The sequence below is a fragment of the Anabrus simplex genome, chromosome 1 (genome assembly GCF_040414725.1).
Source record: "Anabrus simplex isolate iqAnaSimp1 chromosome 1, ASM4041472v1, whole genome shotgun sequence".
Lineage (NCBI taxonomy): Eukaryota > Metazoa > Arthropoda > Insecta > Orthoptera > Tettigoniidae > Anabrus > Anabrus simplex.
In genome coordinates this window covers 526,652,283-526,674,860 of record NC_090265.1, presented here as the reverse complement: position 1 = coordinate 526,674,860, position 22,578 = coordinate 526,652,283, and the positions used below count along the sequence as shown (strand labels likewise).

Below are 22,578 nucleotides of genomic sequence, written 5' to 3'. Positions count from 1 at the left end.
ACATTGATATGTTATATAAGCTTTGAGTATTCACAATTGTTCATAAATGCTTTATACACTGTACAGTATGTATTTATTACTCTTCGTGTACCGTATTTTCTTGCATAATTAATGCCCCAGCATAGTTTACGCATCTCTATTTTTTTGGTTCATAGTGGGGAAAAAGAAATGTTTGCATATTTGATGCACCCACTTTCTTGACGATTTATTGCACTGTTCTGGAAGTGTTTCGAAATAAAGAGATCAAGACGTCAAGTAACAGCCTTCCTAGTGTGAAACCTGGCATTCTACATACTGCGCAACTTTCGTTCGGTGAGTGAATCAGCGCAGACCTGACTAGCGATGCTCTGTTCCAGTCTTGTACGGAGGTATTTTTTTAGTGTTTCAGGTACACACATTTTGTGATCTAAAAATTGTCTGTTAATCCACAATGTACAAGTATTCAAGTAATAATGTGTCATATAATCTTGCAGTGATCAGTCAAGCTGAAACACACAGGAACAAGGCAGCAGGCCACAAATATTCAGTGACCAAGTGCAACATGCACTAGAAGTGGAAACAGAAAACTGCACTTCAAGTGACCAACAAGTCTCAAGTTTCCACAAGTAGAGGAGGAAATGGACTTTCTCTTCAAAGGGCATCATTATGCCAGAGAATACTGAATGATTTCAACCAAAATGTAATTGATATTCATCACTTTGTGATTGGAAAGCAGAAGGTGAAAAAATATTTGTTTTCCCAAATAGGAAACACAGATCAGACACCAATTAGCTTTGATATGCCGTAAAGTTGATCAATAAGAAAGGGACATTCAGTGTTATCATACGCACTACTGGAAGCAAGAAACAAAGACTTGCATTTTACGTTGCTCTGAAAAGGAAAACAATGTCTGAAGTAAAATTTCCATGAGGGATCCACGACTGTATCCAAGACGAAGGGTGAATGGACACACCACTCGTACAAGATTGGATACGGAAGGTTGGACAGTTTTCATGGCCACTTGAAGGAGGACACTAAGAAATCATTGGAAACTATAAAAACATATTTGGCAGTGATTCCTGGTGGACTGACATCGGTACTTCAATGTGCAAAAAAACGCTATCAGTGCTGGATGGCGGGAAGTGTACGCAAACTTACTCCAACAGGCAAGATTCGGAAACCACTGGTGGAAATCCTTTGTGAGTGGATATTGCATGCTTGGGACATGATTTCTTCAAAGGTAATTGAAAAGAGCTTCAAGAAAATGGGAATCCTGAATATTTGATGGGACTAAACATGAGGTCTTATTGAGAGATGAGAGCAGTGATAGCAGCAACAATTCTTCCTGCAGTGCCAGTAGCAACATTGAAGATGGTAACCTATAAAAGGTGACGCTACGATTTTTCTCTTTTGCCAGTATGTCATTATTACTTATCCTACATTAGTTAATTCATATATATTTCGCTTCACATCATATTAACAGCTCGTAACGGGAAGAATATTTTCCAGTGTCCGTAGTTCAAACCCATATGTTTTACTTGCCTGATGAAGGCCCTACACTATTTGACTATTCAGAAAAATATGCCGTAATTTTATGCCAAACGATAACTGTGAATGTGCGTGTATAGTATAGTAGATGTATCTTTTAAATGCAAATAAACCGTAAATAGCATATCTGAATTCCGTGAATGATTTTGCAACTTTTTTTTTTGCTTGCATTTTTCTTAAAAATAGTAATTAATTATGTGAGATAAATGTAGTACTATTGTAGGTTTATTTTATTTCAATAAAATTTTGTATATGATCATCTGGACTCTTGCTTATCCGGACTTCACCTAGCACGAATTAGTCCAGATAATTCATTTCCTGAAGGCCTCCGTGGCTCAGACAGCAGCGCGTCGGCCTCTCACCGCTGGATACTATGGTTCAAATCCCGGTCACTCCATGTGAGATTTGTGCTGGACAAAGCGGAGGTGGGACAGGTTTTTCTCCGGGTACTCCGATTTTCCCTGTCATCTTTCATTCCAGCAACACTCTCCACTATCATTTCATAGCATCTATCATTCATTAATAAATCACTTTGGGAGTGGCGACCCCATCGTACTAACAGCCTATATATGCTTCATTCATTACATCCCTGACCCGGTCACTGACTGGAAAACAGGTTGTAGGTTTTCAATCGAGTTCCTATTGTAAATAGAATTTATGTTTGTTATTTTCTTTTAGGATGGTAACAGGTCACTAGGTCTAATAATTGATAGGATGATAATGATTTTACAAGCAATTAAAGTCAAACTTCAAAAATATTGGCTGAAGCAGTAGTATTACTGAACTGTAACCAGTTCTTTTACCCAGGTCGGGGTGTTGTTGATACTTCTCTAAAGTTACCTCTCCTTCCATCACTCTTCTTTAATAATTGTTTTCCAGTCCAGTCTTCTTTTTCTTATACTGTTCTTTACCGAGTCGATCTTGCTCTGCGCTTTCCTCTTTCCCCTCTATCTTAGCCGCCAACACTTTTTGGTATCCTCTGTCATCTCAATTTATTCTTCTCCATCCAATCACTCAGTTTTTCTACCCCTATCTCTGACCTCAAGATTTCTTACTCAGTCCCTCCTTGTCTTCCCTACCATACTTCTTAGGAGCTTCATCTCACTGGCCTGAATTTTACCCTCATTTCTTGCTGTCAAAATCCAAGTCTCTGATGCATACATTACTGTAGAGGAATAGTACATCTTGTACATTATCTCTTTACACTTCATAGCAACTTCTCTGTTCCACACCAGGTTCCTTACACTCATGTAGAACGTATTTCCTGCTTGTACCATTCTGGCAATCCCCTATCCAACCCCACCTCTTGCATTATTTCACTTTCCAAATATCTGAAGTATACAACCACCTCAAGGTTTTGTCCCCTGATACTAATGATTCCTTTTCCTTCTCTTTCTTCTCTTATCAGCACTGTTTTGCTCTTCTCCATAATGATTTTCATACCATATTTTTCAATATTATCATTTAAAGCCTCTAGCTGGATTTGCACATCAGTATTGCTGACTCCCCCGATCACTATGTTAACTGCAAATAAAAATATTTTCATATCCCTCTACATCTTGCCCTTGTTTCCTTTAGAATTTTATCCATAACCATTACAAACATAAGTGGTGACAATACACTTCCCTATCATAGTCCAGTTTGTTTTCTAACCAATCTGTTTTCCCCACTGGAGTCTGGACACAACTTGAACAATTCTTATAAACTGCTTTCACTAGTTCCCTTGATTGCCTTCTATATCCTTTCCTTTCCAGGATTTCCCACACCTTTTCTCTATTAACACTATCGTATGCCTCCTCTAAATCAAGGAATACCATCACCAGATCTGAATATGTGGTGTTCGGAAGTCCATGTCTTCCTACGAAGCACTGAAAGGCATGTAGGAATTTATCATTTAACACATCAGTTGTAAGCTCAAGATGAATGGCTCTCATCACTGCGCAGGTAATCAACATGATGTAGCACCTCTTCTCTGCAGCTCCAACCTTCACGAACAACGGGCCTGCAAAATCTACACCACCAACGGTGAATGGCCGTTGAAACTTAACACAGTCCATTGGCAAGGGAGCTTCTATCTGTTCACATCTCTTGGCATGTATTATCTTGCAGGGAAGGCATGAGTAAATGACCTTCTTGATTACTTGCCCAGCCTTCAAAATCCAGAATTCACGACGCAATTCCAATAACACAACAAGAACTCCCATGTGATGAAGTCTTACGTGTGTTCCTTTTATCAATAATTTAGTGAAATGATGAGAGCCATCAAGAAGTAGGAGGTTTCGCTCATTCTCGGAAAGATCTGCAAACTGGAGCCTACCACTAAGTCGAATCAGGTTGTCTTCTAGGAGTGGATGGAATCGTGCAATCTTGGATGTAGCCGGTACTGGTTCGTTTTGTGTTAGGGCAGCAAACTCCATACAAAAACATTCCTCCTGAACTCGGTGGGTATCCAGTAGAGCCTTGCAGCTTCTACTTTTGTGGTTGTCAAATGCTTTGGATACTGCACCCTTCTCCGTGTCACCTGCCAACAGGTGATATGTATTAGCTTCCAACATGAACTGTATCATAAAATACCTATCAATAGTAATAATTTCGTGTGGCTATTTCTAGCCGAGTGCAGCCCTTGTAAGGCAGACCCTCTGAAGAGGGTGGGCGGCATCTGCCATGTGTAGGTAACTGCGTGTTATTGTGGTGGAGGATAGTGTTATGTGTGGTGTGTGAGTTGCAGGGATGTTGGGGACAGCACAAACACCCAGCCACCGGGCCACTGGAATTAACCAATGAAGATTAAAATCCCCGACCCGGCCGGGAATCGAACCCGGGACCCTCTGAACCGAAGGCCAGTACGCTGACCATTCAGCCAATGAGTTGGACATATCTATCAGTGATTCACTGGCAATGATTACAAGGACTTGAGGGGTTGCCTTCTTGAATTCTGGTGATACTTCCTAACGTGAGATTTCTCGTGGCCAAGAAGTGGGAGTCTTGGCAAGCCATTGTGATCCATTCACCATGATGAAGATGAATTTAGATCTGTCGCTAACATTCCACGCATCAAAAGGTCTGCAGGGTTGTCTTCACTAGGACAATATTGAAACTGAACCGGCAACAGATAATCTTGAATTTCTGTCAAGCGGTTATATACGAATGTCTTCCAGCGATTTGGGTCACTCCGTATCCAGCTGAGGGCAACCACAGAGTCGGTCCATAGTGTAGCTCGCATGCTGTCAAATCTTGTTGACTGGCAGAAATATTTCAAGAGGTGGGAATCTATCACAGTGGCCAGAAGTTCTAGTCATGGGAGTGTAATCCTTTTGACTGGAGACAATCTGCTTTCACTGCAGCCCAAAAGTATGAAGTTATTATCGTCTGTTATCGTTCTAGTGTACAATGCGGCTCCATATGCTCTCTCAGAAGCGTCACAGAACACATGGATATGCACAGCGTTTGAAATCTGTTTACACATTCCAATCCATCCCGGGACGTTTATAAGTGATAGCTGGTTGATGCTTAAGATCTACAGTTGCCATTTTAAGGCTATATCCTGGGGAAGAATCTCATCCCACTCTATGCCTCGACACCAAGTATCTTGGAAAATTAAGTTTCCAACAATTGAGACGTGCGAGAATAAACCAAAAGGATTGTAAAATCTTGCTGTTCCTTGTAAGAGCCGACGTCTCGTAGCAGGAATGCGAGCTAGTTTTCCAGTAATTTCCCGGTGATCGAAAAACAGACAGTCCAATTCTGTATTCCACCCAATACCTAATACTCCCGTTTCTTGTTTGATATCTCGTGTCTCAGACTGCCATACACTTTTAAGTGTTTCAGAGTTCGTTGCCCATTTATCCTTTGGTAGTCGTATCTGTCTGAGCATAGAGTTTACTTCGTAATATAAGCTTATGCCCCCATTGTTGTTGTTAGCACCAGTAATAAAGTCATATAAATATGCTTTGACCTAAGAGTTATGCTGTTGTGGAGAATGTGTTACTGCACCTTGAAGTCAGTTCTGTAGAGTGGCAGATAGAAGGAAAGAATTGCACACGAGACCAAACGGCAGATGCGTGAACCTGTACGTGACAATTTAATCTGCTATTTGCCAGTTACCATCTTCCCTCTTCTGGACGTGATACCAGAAAAAAATCTTGTTAAGTCTTTGTCTTTCTCATCTAAGTACAGTTGCAAAAAGGCTTGGGTTCCATCTCCAACTATTGCTTTTTGATATGTATGAAAGCATATTAGCATTGACAGAATTTCGGGACGGAGGTTTGGTCCTGCTTCCAGAATGTCGTTAAGGGATGGCGAGTCTCTCTCGTGTGATGAAGCATCAAAAATAATTGTACATCTGATTGCTCCATTCCTCTCTTTCTTGACGGCACGGTGTAGCAAATAGAAAACATTGCTTAGATTATCTTCTGCAGCAGTCATTTCAACATCTCCCTTCTCAATACAGTCAAGTCATTTGTGAATAGTACATTTTCAAAACTCAGCATTGTCATGAAGTTTCCTTTCAAGTGATCTAAAGCGGTTCTTGGCAATGATGCGGTTTGATGGCAAGATAACTTCCCCTTTTCTGGGTAGAGAAACTACTCTCGGCCCTTCTTCCATATGAAACGAATTGTGAAACTGTTGAAGAATGGGAGCGTCCTTCCTAGAAAGTGTTTTATCTTGCTGCTTTCTTATTCTCATGGTCTCTAAATCCCAGAATTGTCACATGGTGTCATCATTAGGCTCAAATTCTTGACTTGCGTGAATGTAATTTAAAGCGACAAGATGGACTGTGATTCTTGAGTTGTTTCCTCTAAGGGAAAAGCGTATTGGTTGGCTATCTTGGATCACCATCCAATAATAATCACCACCTATGAGAAATTCAATAGGAAGGTCACTCATCGTCCTTGGTGTCTGCTAACTGCAAAATTCGGGCGCACAATAATGTATAGACATCGTGTGGAACGGCAGGATGCAGGGAATACTTGTTTTCGCTCTCAAAAGCTGTTATCATTACATTAGTTTTCGTCCACATGCCACTGATGTTAAACTGGACAACCCTGCTTGTCGTAGCCATGTGTATATAAACTCAACTGCCGTAACAGATAGTTTCCTTTTTCGAGAACATTAAGCTTGAGCTGATCCACAAGGCTTGTTCTGATGAAACTGGACTGACTTCCAGCATCTAAAATACATCGTGTAAGTTTGGTCATTCCAGTCGGGCAGTTATACAAACCTGAGCAGTTTGATGATGTCTTTACCTGAGTGTGTTTACATCAATCTTGCCCACCGCTACAACTTCTTGCTGATCTCCTCCACAAACTAATAATAATGTTATTTGTTTTACGTTCCACTAACTACTCTTTTACGGATTTCGGAGACGCCGAGGTACTGGAATTTAGTCCCGCAGGAGTTCTTTTACGTGCCAGTAAATCTACTGACACGAGGCTGACGTATTTGAGCACCTTCAAATACCACCGGACTGAGCCAGGATCGAACCTGCCAAGTTGGGGTCAGAGGGCCAGCGCCTTAACCGTCTGAGCCACACAGCCCGGCCCTCCTCCACAAACTGACACGTGGTGTCTCTTCTTGCATTTGGAGCAGGATACCTTAATCTTCTTCACACAGTCTTTAGAGTGAAGGCCTTGTTTAAGACAAAGGAAACACATGTTCGCTTTCTTCAGTTTTTCAGTTCTCTCCAAGTGGTTTGTTATTGTTTGACAATCTTGACCCCAGTGACCTCGATTCTCATTGAAAACGCAATACGGTTCTGTGACGTGTTTGATATTCTTTCTCTTTGGTTTCTTAGGTCTGGTGTTAACGTGGAGAGCCGCTGCCATTGTAGTATAAGTAGTCAATACTGGCCAGTCGCATTGTATCTTCTGCATAGTCAAGGCACACTCCACCTCTTCATTCATAAACTGTATCAGTTTTACATAGACGTTGATATCTTCACCTAGTGCTGTCAGCACTTAAATCTGTCGGTGGCATTCGATATACGTGGCATTGAGAATCTCAGGACTGTCAGAACGTGCAGGTTGTAGATGGGATTGAATAATTCTATTTTTATCCCCATAACGGGACTTCAGAATCTTATTCACCTGTTAATAAGTATCGGCCATTACTGATATTCCATCCACCAGATGTTTGGGTTCACCATCGAAGTATCCTCAAAGGAATACATGCTTGTTTATCACCGATACCGCTTAGTTCTTGTCCAATGAAGCTTTAAATTGCTCCCAGAACCCGTGGCCATGATTCTATGTCTCCTGAGAAAGTCTCTGTTCTAATAGTAGGAAGCTTAACTTCCGGTGTAGCTACGGGTGATGTAGTAACTGAGCAGGCATGTGCGTCCTGCAAATTCTTTGTCGTTATAAGTTCTGCACTGCACGCTTAGCAATGTCTATATAATTTTTACAGACTTGTACATCCTCGTCATAGTTGTCATTCTCAATCAGATCAAGTAAGGCATGATCTAGAACAATTAAACTCTGAAAACTGTCGAATGCAGTGTTCTATATCGTCCAGTGTCGCAGTATCCCTGAAATTATTTAACTGTTTGGTGAAACATGCAGGGCCGATTGTAGAAACAGTATTTAGACGATGTCTACGGTTAAACAATGCCTAAGTACGGCTGCCGCATTGCAGAGATGTTATTTATCACTTAGACACTGTCTAAAACCATTGTTCAACAGGTCATGTTTAAACACTGCCAAGAGCACTGTTTAACCTCAAATGAGAGGAGTGAATCACAATCAGAGGTTATGTATCATGAAATATGTAATTTGTATTATCACGTTGAGATGATACTGGGAAGAAAGGTTAGTCCGACAGCCTCTCTGTGGGTCGCCCGCTGCTAAATCGCAGCAATTCGTTTGACACGCACGGGGAGATACATCTTAAAATAAGGTTTCGCTTTTCGATAGACTTGTTTCTTGAGACTGACAAAGTGACAGTCCGGTAACTGTCAACTTGAATACAATTCTTGGCAACCGATATATTTTATTATATACATGGGGTAATTTCCATAGAATTACAGGTTAATTCAACTACATACATATCAGAATTACATTCCTGATTGTCAGAGGGTTTTCACATACATCAACCTGGAAAGGATTCAATTATATTTACTGCCAGGTAAACACACATAATAGTGAAAACTAAAAAGTAGGTTGTATGAGGTTTTTATATATATATAATTGTATAAGTTTTCGGCAACTATCAGATAGGAAAAGGCAAAGGGTGGTGATTATTGTATAAAGAGGGCTGGGGAAGAAGAGCCATGGCCATAATAAGAGCCCTAGTAATTGCCCGGTGTAAAAATAGGTACACTACGGAAAACAATCTTCAGGGCTGCCGATGATGTGTTTCGAACCTACGATCTCCAGAATGGAAGCTACATCCATATGGCCCATACAACACACTCTGTTACACATTAGTATTGCTTCATCTTCCCTGCGTCAAAGCTACCATATTTATGAGTAGATTACACTCACTGTAACAATGTTATAATGAAAGCTATCCCGTATGGTGGAGTATCGCTTTAGTGTCGATAATATTATGAAATTTAATTTCCATCGAAAATGATACTCTTATCTATGGGCAAGTCATGTTCAGCCATAATTGAGTAATGCGTATGAAGACAAACAGCTGACTGGCGTTCGGCGAGCGCACCGCCGAATTTCATTGGTTGCGACAAGCAAAGAGTTGCACGAAAGATATTTCTGTCTTCATTTTCAAACCAAAATTGAAACTTTAAGCGATGTCTAGTTAAACATCGACTGAACATTGTTTATGCAATGGAAGATCATACCTGAGTTAGACGTTGTTTAGGAAGACAATGTCTAAGGCTTAAAACTAGTCATCGTTTCTGCAATCGGCCCGTAATATTTGAATGCTGAGTAGTGCGTTTCCTTTTTTAGCTTCTAGTCAAGCAAGGGCTTAGACATTCTTTCTTGTTAGTGAAATAATGTTCCCTGAATTTCCTCGTGGCCTAGCTGTCTGAATGTTTTGTTTTGTAGTTACACCAATGCTCAAGAGATAGCGCTATTTGACACACCATGCCATCAAGAGATAGCGCGAGTTGTCACCCTGTTGTTGTTAGAAGCTCCTAGAGATTATGTCCTCTTTGCAGGTTATATGATGACAACAACATGGCAGCTAAAATACATTGCACTCATATATAAGAACTTAAGATGATTAAAAATCAAGGAGCACTCAACCGTTAATAAAAAGCAAATTTTTAGAGCTCTAACAACATTTAAAATAGTATTAGTGCTATGTAGGTACTTATCTATCGCTTGTCGCGGTGAAACGTAGGTTGATGGACGGACCGATAAGTTCAGTTTCACAAGTCTTTCAATCAACACCTTTCATATTACATCTTCCACAAGATTAACAATTCTTGTATGTTATCTTCTCCTGTATTCCCATATTTTCAGCACCATGTTATGTTTTACAGGTGTTAAGTGAAAGGTGTGCTTGTTACAAAATCTAACAGATTGTGGTTTATTACTTCTTGTAAACATACAATAATCTAGAGTCAACTGTTTTGTCATTATCAACATCAACTATGAACATACAAAACTAAAATTCTCTATCTGGTATTTGATCACAATCTTCAATATAAATGTATAAGGACTTTAACTATGAAACATTTATCGAATGTGGTTTGATGGTGCTTGGTATGAATGGGGACAAGAAGACCTCTTGTTGATGCTGCGTGGTGAATGTAAACAGCAGGTACAGTAGAACCTCGATAATTCAAAACTGGTTCATTAAAAATCCCACGTAATTCGAAGCAGCTCCCGTTCCCAGAAACATGAGGTACGGTTTTGCATGTTACTTAAACGGTTTAATTTGAAATACGAATAATTCGTAATTCGAAGAACAGTGTCGGTCCCCATTACCAAAATTGAGACTTTTAATTCAAAACTGTCTCAACATTTTAAAAAGTTAGTATTTTTTAGAGTAATTTAAATTCAAAATTTATCCGGGTCATGATAGAATGCGTCTTCCGGAACCTGCTGGGGGTAGTTTTCCATACTTTCACTCACTTTGGTGCGTCTACAATGTGCTTCATATTTGCTAAGTTTGAGTAAAATCGTAATTCTTTTGTATTCAGTGTTTTAAGGAATGCCACAATATCACGTAGCAGGAAGTGTGCGGAGAAGTGGAATCCGCGAACAATGACAATGCTGGCAGTTGGCGGAAAAGCGTGCATATAATCAGTTCACACGCACCAAACGATATTGTAAATGCCAATGAAACTGCATTTTTTTAATGCCGAGCCCAAACGGACTTGATTTTAAAGAAGAGATTGCCAGCTGGGAAATCGTACAAGGGTGGGGGTCATTGTACCATGTTACAACACACATGGAAGCGAGAGCATTAATGGGTCTTAGAATAATTTGCAACACGGCAATTACGAGAAGAATCTCGAGAGAAGTACTATAGCGGGAAATCGTACACAAGGATAGAGTCACTGTATTGTGTTGTAAACTTGTAATGTAGACTGAAGCGAGAGACTTTCTCGTCATAGAAAAGTTTGATAAGCCACGATGTTTTGATGACATAGGATACGTACTTTCCGTGCAAGTAAAGGACATCTAAAATGCATACAGTACAGTAATTCAATGAATAAAGGACTTGCACAGGGGAGCCAGCATAGATTACTTCTCGTCTTTGAATCGTGCTTTTTTTTTCTCTTTCGTTGCGTGAGGTTATGTTTGTCAGTGAGTTGTCCAAGTGTGTTATTTGAATACTGTAAATGCACCTTGTTGGATACATTTTAGAAATAGTTTTTTTTATGGCATTTGAAAGGTTTATACTGTGTATCCCCTCATCAAAGGAAAGTTCAATGAGCCACAATGTTTTAAGGGCATTAGGCACTTTCCATGCTGGTACAGGGCATCTAAAAAAATGCCCGGATTACAGGCAAACCCTTTGAGGTGTGGCTTGTGTGTCTTGAGCATAAAATGGCATACCCAGACAGAAAAATATTCTCTTGTAAGATCAGTGCACTGCGCGCAAACATAATTAATTTTTTCAAATGTGTGTCGTCTTGTTCTGCCAGCCAACACTACGAGCTACTTGCAGCTCCTAGATTAATGTATCATTTCATCTCTCAAACATAAAATATAAAGCAACTGGTAACTTGAACAGCTTTGTCAAGTGTGGATTTTGTTCCTTAAATGAAGGAAGACAATGATGAAGATGAATGGGAGGAGTTCCAGCAACAGTCTGATGTCGATCAACTTTTGTGGATTCATTGCCATTGACCATGTGGAGATTACTTCTGAGGAGCGGGATCCCACCATGTTGATCAATTGTGATCACATAATGCCAGAGGGGGATCAGTTGCAGAATAAGATGACGATACAGCACAGGCAATAACTATTCTGTCTAAAAATGATGTACTTGCTGCTCAAACCATGATTGTTTCTGTGATAAGTGAAAGTGATGCAGACGAAGGCTATGGACCATATGGAGGAGTTTGTTGAAGCAACCTCTTACACATACATTTAAAAAAGGGCAATAACCCTAATAAGTAACCAAAAGAAAAAGAAGAAAAACTACTGGACCATTAAAATTTGCATGTTTTTCAGATACTGTACAAAGGTACTTATTATTCTTTATATTTGTGTTAAATATATGCCAGGGTTTTTTAAGTTTGTTGTACCATGTGTTTGCAATTGGACAGTGTAGTTGGCTCCCTGTGCAAATGCTTTAGATTTAGATTGCTGTACTTATACTGCATTTATTATAACATTTATTATAATTTGGGTCCACCTTCAATACATACAGCACAGGCAACAACTATACTGTCTAAAAATGATGTACTTGCTGCTCAAACCATTGTGCATAGTTTTCTCCTGTCTCTTAAACTTTCCCCCACCTCCACTGGTGTGACGTTATGTTTGCCAGTGTATGGCATTGTTCTCTGAGTTATTAGAGTGAACAATGTGAAGAAATGCTCCTTGTTGGAAACATTTTAGAAATACAGTTTTTTCTACGGCATTTGAAAAGTTTAAACCGTGAATCAGGGTCACTGCATGCATTCCTGCGTCTTAGAATATTTTGTGATATGGCAGGACTGGCATTTCTGAATTATGAGTTACTGGTGGTTAATTCAAAATCATGTAATTCGAAGTCCGATTTTTTCATCCCAGAAACTTCAAATTAACGAGGTTTTACTGTAGGAGTGGTTTATAAAAGTTGGTATTCTAAATCAACACTTGACCATCCATAAACAAAACATATACTAAAGCAGAAAAGGGAATAACTGAGAAAACGAACCTGATATAAAGGTAGGAGTATCCAAGCCAAGTAACAGCATCCCTCACATTCTGAATGGTGCCCAGGACAATCTCTGCATTTAGCATATCTGGCAGTTTGCTGACAAGTTGGGACTCTATTGGCAACTGTTGATTGAGAAGAGAGAGATAGTACTGCAGTTCACTGTGATTAGTGATAAGGATACCTTCACCCTTCGTGTCATATTGTGGACGACCAGCTCGACCAAGCATCTGGAAATAAAATACATGTTCCATTGAAAGAGTAGCTCTCTCTAGTTAGGATATAAAATATTTTGAATCATATAAGTGTATGAATATTTACATTAATTTACTACATTCTATACACTACAGTACAGGATATTGAGGAAACTGCACAGTTCTCCTATTCAATTTCTTAAATCATGATAGCAGTTGATGCATGTTTCCTGAGAATCCTCCCTCAAGTAATACTGTATACTGTATGTTATTTGTGTTGGAAAGGAATAAACAAGAGACAAATCATGTTAACTGGTGATCATATTCCCTCATGCATAAAATTTAAAGATCACGAAATAAGGAAAAGAATCACCACCACCACCGTCGTCATCGTCATCAAGTATTTATTTTTAAAAACGGGTCTGTTGTCGAAAAGAATTTCCACATCACATGATCACTAGTAACTTCCTTAACCGCTAAATAGCTGCTTGCATCGATGTCTTGTAAGACATGTCAGAGGGCTGATATTTTTAGTATTCTACAAGGCCATTTACCATCAATTTAACAATTGTCATTACCTGTGAATGGCATAAAAAGTGGCCCACCAAGTAATACGTCTTCTATGTATTAACACTCCAGTGGTCACGTGGATCACAATAGTGATCCAGCCGTTTAGTAATTTTCCCTCCTGTTTTTGGTATGACTGTTGACCTTGAGCATCTGTGTACCTTCCTCGCACCCCATACTCTCTCTGATAACGCAGTAGTATGATAACCTTGACTGATGGTTGTTGCGTTATAAAGTAATTTATTCTTGTGGATCACAATTGTGATCCGTGCGACCACTAGCGTCACTTCTTTTGACTTTGTTTATTTTCTCATTATGCTGTCTAATCTCAGTTCATGTGCATATATCTACTCCTTTTTATGAGTTTATATGAATTGTTGGTATATAAATACAAAATGGACGACTATGAGAATATAAATCGATGGCTGAACGAACCAGACAGTGAGATACCTTATGGAGGAAGTAAGTGAGACAAATCACAATGTCCGGTAATTTTTCAGGGATTGTTTGTAAATGCATGCATAATTATATTATATTGTACAGAAAATAAAGTTATTTTCACAATGCATAATTATATTTATTGAATAAATAGCACAGAATAGCCTTATATTACAAAGAAAGTACGGATCACATTTGTGATCCGCGCGACCACTGACGTGACTTTTCTTCACGCGACCACTGGAGTGTTAAGTTCACTAAAGATCTATTTTGTTTTACTTGACATAGAACTTCAGTGTTTGTCCCTTTAATCCCTCCAGATTACTTTAATCATTTGCTGGATACAGCATATTTCAAAAGCATTAGATGTCAATGCTGTTCATCATCCAGGTTTGTGAAGCATTCAGCAAAACTGCCTGGACAATTGTGCGCAGAATACTCATACAAAGGAAGAGATTGAGCTTGTTTGTGCGCAGTAATTTGCTCTTCAGCATAAAAGCAATCTTAGATTGTGTAATTCTGTACTTGATTTCATAGCACATCTTCCATCCTCTGTTATTTTGTTGCCTAATTTAATATTTCTTTAGCAATATGGCTTTTAGTGCTGAGGGTGCCCAAGGGCATATTTGACTTGCCTAGTACACCCATGGGTGACCTGCACATCTGGATGTGAGATGATGACAATGAAGTAGTGAGAAGGTGAAACTCAGTGTTGGTACCCAGCCTACTCTTGTCAAATAACATCACGGGGTCTGCTCAAGGCTTAACATTCCTATTTGATGGACGAATCACAATCAACAGAGCCATATGTCCTCACTCCATATGAATCGCTGAGGAAAGGTTTGGAATTGAATCATGGCTTTTGGCATGTGATCTAGAGATCAGATATTGTCTACCACTTTGTCTTCTACCCTGCCTGCAATCATTCTGATGGTTTTCTCCCCCCCCCCCCCCCCCACTAAAGGGCCTTGAACTGGCTAACCATGGTGTCAGATCATATAGACTTTGATGCCTTAAAGATCATGGCCACCAGGCAGGCTTATAACCTCCTGTTAAGAAGGTCTTAACCTGTTCTACTGTGGTATCATTTACCTTCAAACACAAATTCTTTACTGTTTGTGATATTGCCATGCATTTTGGGTTTGCATATAAAATTAATAGTATAATCTCATTAAGACAATTCTGCAGGGGACAAGGAAAAAGAATGTGTTATGTTAGAAAACATACAACTGAATACACAAGTAAAAACTATCCTACAGGGATACGGAAACACTAAATATGATTCTTTCAGATACTAGGGCATTTTACATCATATGCCCGCAGGTACAGTGAAAACTACTGTATATCTACCATTTTTAAAGATGAGAAGAGAGTATTAAAAGGTGTTAAAAACACAAGAGAACAAATATGAAAACCTTTTCCGCTGGAGCTTATAAAATAACAGTGTACTGAAAGGTGTGAAAAACACCAGACAACAAATATGAAAACATTTTCATGAGGGCCCATAAAAATACCAAGGAATTATTTGCATCTCACACTCTTTCTAAAACAAACGTAGTAAAAGTCTTTTATTTCAGACCAGTGGATTATTAAACATTATTTTCTAGTCACAATCTTAGACCGTGTGCATCTGACAGAGAATTACTTTGGCGCCATTTTGAACCCGACAAAACTTCGACTCGCTCAACACCCCAGTTATACTTTATTCTTTGTTAAAAACCTCTTAGTATGTATATTCCTTGTATTATTAACTATTACCATAATAACATCTCATTTCATCTACCACATTCACTTGTTATTCTTTAAAATAACATTTTCTTAGGATTTCGCCAAAAGTGATCTTTGCTTCAATACAGCTGATGATGACCCCTAGATGGGTCGAAACTAGTACTATGTAATTTATAATTTTGTGAATATATTTTAGTATTGAAAAGGTTGAAACGTTTACGTTGTTATTATTATTACTTATATATCAAGTGATCAAGTCGAAACTCAAAGGTGTGAGTTTCAACACTCGCCCCACTTCTGCACGCATAAAGATGTGGATGCCTGTCCACTTTCCACCAGATTTTAATTTCGTTTTCATTAGCAAGGAATTTCATGATTTTTCCATATCCATAACTAGGCTATCACAAGACAGATATGCACCACACTGGTCAACTTCACATGATTATGTTTCTAATCCAGATGTAGGCTATCACACAACAAATATTTGCTACAGTACCCTTCATGTACCACTCAACACAGAATAAATTTTTAACTTCTGAATGGAATGTGAAATACAGGCACAAACAGGCTCTCTATGTTATTCAGCAATCTTGCTGCTAATCAGCAAGCAAAACTGAGCATTCTTGAGACTAATGGCTAACTCCCTGAAGGTCCAACTTATCCTATGAAGTTCAGGAATTCCAGGCCTTTTACCATTATCACACAACTGTGGCGTGGGTTCTTACCCAAGTTGGAAATCACGTTCCTTTCATGAGGGATGATAAATACTGCAACATTTTCAGGAGTAGGAAAAATGTGATCGCACTAAGTGGTAATAGCAAAAATTTGTGATGTGATAAGCGAGGCATTTTTACATATCGTAGATTTAATACTATGAGAATCGGGACTTAAATTTATGACGTGCTAAGGGGGGAAACGTCTTAATGCGGAACACACTAATGAGGTTTTACTGGAGTTGTTTTATACCTACTTAAGCTGGAGACAGCACTACTCGCCCTCTAGTCTATATGGATGAAACTCAAAAGATTTATGTATAATGGAGTGTAGATAATGGGTGATGATGCTTTAGTTAATTGTTTTTTCCATAGCTGCAAGTTTATCCTATGTCTAAGCTCATCACTTTAGATTTAAATCTTTTCCATACTGATCAAGAAGGATAATAAAGGAGAGTCTAGTCGAGTAATTTTACTTCACAATATGAGAAATATTGGATTTACTTCCATAAATCAATCACCTTTGTTATGGAAACAATATGGTCTTAAATCTGGGTGTGTAAATTATGCAAGATATTCAGAATATTTAAAGAGAAATGTTCAGGTAAGAAAGCTACCAGGTACACGTATAGGAAACAGATAGAGAGCAGCAACTTACCATGTAAGCATGTGTAGACAGAGCACAAGCCCCAGTCAATTTCTCAATTTTATTAAAATGAAAATGGCAATCGATTGGAAATACAGTAAAACCTCGTTAATTCGAAGTCGTTGGGACTCAAAAATCGGACTTCAAATTATGTGATTTCGAATTAACCGCTAATTTGTAATTCAGAAGCGCCAACCCTTGCTGCCTTACAAAATATCCTAAGGCCCGTTACTGCATACAGTTAACCTTGATTCACAGTTTAAACCTTTCAAATGCCATGGACAAGAAAACTATTTCCAAAATGCATCCAAGAAGGTGAATTTAGAGTACCGGTATTCAAATAATGCACTTGGATAACTCACTAACAAACATAACCTCTCACAACGAAAGAAAAAGAAGAAGCACAATTCAAAGACGAGGAAAAATCTATGCTGGTTCCCATGTGAAAGTGCTTATTAATAGGATTATTGTACTGTACGGATTTTAGATGCCCTGTACTTGCACAGAAAGTGCCCAATGCCCTTAAAACATCATGGCTAATCAAACTTGCCTATGAAGAAGGGGGAAAGACTTCTCGCTTCCTTCTGCATGACAACACAATACAGCCACTCTATCCTTGTACGATTTGCCACCATGGCACTTCTCTCGTACTTCAGATATGTAAACACTTGCCGCGTCGCAAAGTACTCCAAGACCTATTAATGCATGCAATCACCTTCATTCACAGTTTAAACCTTTCAAATGCCATGGAAAAAATATTTCCAAACTGTATCCAACAAGGTGCATTTACAATGTTCAAATAATGCACTTGGATAAATCACTGCCAAACATAACCTCATGCAATGAAAGAAAAAAAAATCACACGATGCAAAGACGAGGATAAATTATGCTGGTTCCCCTGTACAAATGCATTATTTTTTGGATTACTCTACCGTCTGCATTTTTAGATGCCTTGTACATGCACGGAATGTGCCCGACGCCCTTAAAACATTGTGGCTTATCGAACCTTCCTATGACGAGGGGAGGAATTCTGAATGGAAATTCTAAATTCCAAAGGAGGGAATTAGATATTTTTCCACCGATAGAGCAGGAATTCTCTCGCTTCCGTGTGCATTGCAACACTTATAGTACAATGACCCCCGACCCTTGTACGATTTCCCAGCTGACACTTTCGCCTTTAAAACAATAAGACCGTTTGGGCTTGGCATTAAAAGAAAGCAATGCACTTTAATCAACAATGACAATATTATTCGGTGCCTACGAATTGATTATATGAGCCACGCTTTATCTTCAACTGTCGGCATCGCCAGCGTTCGAGGATTCTCTTTTTCCGCATACTGCCTGCTGCGTGACATTACGGCATTCCTTAAAACGTTGAATACAAAAGAATTCCAATTTCACTCAAACTTAGCAATTGTAAGGCAAGCTGTAGACACACCGAAGTATGTGAAAGTAAAGAAAGCTACCCCTGAACGTTCCGGAAGACGCGTTCTATCATGAATTTGAATTTAAATTACTCTGTAACATACCGTATTTACTAGTGTATTAGACCCCCTCTGGCTTTTCGAGACGAAGAAAATGAAAAAATAAATCTCGCCTATAAGACCCCCCCACATAATTCGTCAGAGAACGATGACGATTCCGCTTCGAAGCGGGTACAAGTCTTATTCCAGCTCTGATGACATCGCACAAATTTGTGAATAGTTTCATCCGTATGACCTACACAATGAAAACGCGTCGAATCATGCGGTACATCTGTGTTTCGCAGTTAAGAAATGTCCGCTTCTGTAGTGTATGTCTACTGCAGCTCTGATGACGTCGTACAAATAGATGAATAGGCCTAGCTTCATGTCCAACCCGCGCATTGCAAGTATGCATCAGTCATGTTATATGTCTGTGTTTTGTAGTAAATAATATCCGCCAGCGTAATGGTTAGCACAATTAGTTGCTGTTTTCGGGGGTCTGACTTTGATTCCTGGTACCGTACTGTCAGAGATTTACGAATGGCAGGAAGGCTGATATGCGGTAAAAGCGGTACATGTAACTCCCCTCCACTGGGGCTGTGTCTAAAAAGAGCTGTACCACCTCGGGATGAGGAAACGAGTTTACTTTAGCTGAGAAATATTCGCGGTTGTTGCTATTTATACAGCACGTGAGATCATTAACAAAGTGGTAGTTTAATATCTTGTAACTTGGCCCAATATAGGTATATATTTGGAGAGAAGTAAGTTTAAAATATGATAAAAGCTATCCAATTAAAACGACTGTTTTACTTGCCAACGTACCTAACAAATAAGACCAATAATTTTATGTCCCCAAGTACTTTAAACGATTTTCGGAAACGCCAAACAAAACATACTAGGGTATGCGTTAATAAAAAAAGACAACGAACGTATGAAATTAAACGTTATGATAATAAAACGCATTACCGCCATACCTGTAGATATCCATAAATGCAGTATATTTTCCAGTTATTTATTTTTTCCGTCGAACTTTTGGCAATATCGTTTGTGGCTCTAACAGGGCGATAATATACCTAACCTAAACAATGTGGTCTGTCTTATCGCATGAATAGCTGTTTATGCAAATCCTGATGTGATAAATGTAGAGAACAAGCATGAAATGTACTCAAATATAAGGGTCTGTGTTTCAACAGCCGCAGTTATCAAGAAAATGTTTCCAGTTACTATGTATTACATTTGGAAGTACAACACGTAACATACGCTAGTTATCAGCTGATTGTTTGGCATGCCTTCTACGGCACTTCTTTATTCGGAACGAGTGGCTTCTGCTGCATATACACCAACTGGGAATATCAGAGACCATCTGGGAATAGATTTACACTGTTTAGACACTATAGTCGGGAACAAAATTATTTTTAAAAGGTTCAAAAAGACGGGACCTCGTATGCTCTTGATTGCAGTGCATGGCTCAAAAAGAATGAAGCATGGCTGACGCGACTGGCGAGAGATAGCAGTGAAGATGACGTCACTTAGAATGCCGACACGCCGGTAGCAAGGCAGGGAAGTAGGCGGCGCAAGGCAATAATTCAAATGAAAGCAGTGATCAGGTTTAGTGTGTGCTGGGCCTACTGCTGAACTGATAGAGGCAAATGACTGGCCATTAAGTTCTTTTGTATCAATATTTAATTACATGATAACACGATACCCTTATCCCTTTCTTCTACGGGATCGAGTATGAAGCGAGACGAATCTTCGTAGCGAGTTTTTACGGCCATATGCCCTTCCTGACGTCAAGCTCACCAGAGGAATTAATGAGATGTAACAAATGGCATGATACGAGTATCTAAAACAGACTTTTATATGTACCGTAGGCCTAAAAGTTGTGTTCACCATATTTATCGTCTTTTTACGTTTAGAAATACTGCCTTCCGACGAAAATAGCCAGTATAACTTAAATACATTCTAAGTTTGTTAAATAATAGTACGTATAGAATGTTTACACGTACAATTTAAGCTCTTTATAACCTGGAAGTCATGTGTTCACTGCACAAAATTTTGAGGTTATCGCATATTGGACCCCCCTTTACTATTTTTGGCTGTAAAAGTGGGGAAAAAAGGAGTCTAATACGCAAGTAAATACGGTACTATTGTTATAAAATGTAAAGGCAGTTTCGAATTAAAAGTCTGAATTTCGGTAATGGGGCCGACATTATACTTCGAATTACGAATTATCCGTATTTTGAATTAAACTATTTAAATAACATGCAAAACCGTATCTCATGTTTCTGGGAACGAGAGCTTCTTCGAATTAGGCGGGATTTTGAATTAACCGATTTCGAATTATTGAGGTTCTACTGTTTTCTGTGTAGGGGGCCTAGCCTTTTTCATACCATGATTTGAACTGGAACTCATAAAGTAAACAACACCATGGCAGACAGAAGATGACTTAACAAAGAATTATTGATGCAAAACTGATGGCAGACCCGGCAAAGATGGCAGACCAGCAAACGTGGCAGTCTGGGTCCGATGGTGTTCCTTTCTGGAAGACCTGTGGCTCCCAGAGGTACAACAGGAATTAAGTCAGTCGGTGTCTTCAACAGTAAATAGATAACTTCTGTACATGTTATGGAACATAAGTAGAAGAACGTAACTTTGAAGAAAACTAGCTTGTTTTCCCCCACCACTGAAGTTGCAATGAAGGGCCATAATGTAGAGAATGCTGGATAAATTTTGTCATTAGCAAGTACTGGAAAAGAATAAACAAGACATGTCAAATCAAGTCATAAAAGAATGATAGGAGGAACAAGAAAAAGAACAAAAATGGAACGAACATAATGGCACATCAGTGTGGAAAAGGGAGCCAACAGAAAGAGGAGCCAAGGACAAACTTGAAAACACAAAAGGATAAGAACAATCCCAAGGACAAACTTGAAAACACAAAAGGACAAGAACAATCTCCACATCTTCACACACTGTCATCTACAAATAGACAGGCTGTCTCCTCATCAATCCCAGCTCTTATACGTCTATCTCTTCTCATCTCGTCATTAGTCCGACTCGTTGTCTGAATGGTCAGCGTACTGGCCTTTGGTTCAGAGATTCCCGGGTTCGATTCCCAGCCAGGTCGGGGATTTTAACCTCCATTGGTTAATTCCAATGGCCCGGGGGCTGGGTGTTTGTGCTGTCTCCAACATCCCTGCAGTTCACACACCACACATAACACTACCCTCCACCACAACAACACGCAGTTACCTACAAATGGCAGATGCCGTCCACCCTCATCAGGGATGGTCTGCCTTACAAGGGCTGCACTCTGCTAGAAATTGCCGCACGAAATTATTATTAATTTTTTTTTGCTACTCGCTTTACGAAGCACCGACACAGATATGTCTTATGGCGACAATGGGATAGGAAAGGCCTAGGAAGTGGAAGGAAGCGACCGTGGCCTTAATTAAGGTACAGCCCCGGCATTTGCCTGGTGTGAAAATGGGAAACCACGGAAAACCATCTTCAGGGCTGCCGACAGTGGGGCTCGAACCCACTATCTCCTGATTACTGGATACTGGCCACACTTAAACGACTGCAGCTATCGAGCTCGGTATTTTTATTATTATCTCGTCATTAACTAGCGTCGCTGTGTTCTAGGAAAATGGAGAGGGACACTTAAATACTAATCTTCCTATCTCCATTAGAACCTAGGTGTAAACAAGCTACGTTTCAGGACTGATAACAATGTTAAGGAACAGATACATTTCTCTATACAGGGTCTTTCATAAGAATGAACCGATTTCAAAGGCTTATTGCTCCGTACTGAAGCCACGCAACAGAACGAGTCACATATCGTTACAAAGGGTGTGGCCTCACATTTCTATTAGTAGTCAGTAGAGTGCTCTGCGCCTTCCTCCCGCCCCCTCCCCGCCCCTCCTCCCGACTCCATTCAACACTGCTACGGATCGTGCTCTCCTCCCCAGACCTCACTCCTTGCGACTTCTTCCTGTGGGGATACGTCAAGAACAAAG

At 39.6% G+C, this 22,578-nt stretch overlaps 1 protein-coding gene across 1 annotated transcript in view; it reads right to left on the bottom strand.

Moving 5' to 3' along the window:
* The window catches only part of Brr2 (U5 small nuclear ribonucleoprotein l(3)72Ab), a 226,235-nt gene that overhangs the window by 88,327 nt on the left and 115,330 nt on the right, over nt 1-22,578 (bottom strand). The window contains exon 16 of the mRNA XM_067135469.2: nt 12,811-13,040. Within this exon, the coding sequence (XP_066991570.1) occupies nt 12,811-13,040 (230 nt within the window). The remainder of the gene's footprint in view (nt 1-12,810; nt 13,041-22,578) is intronic.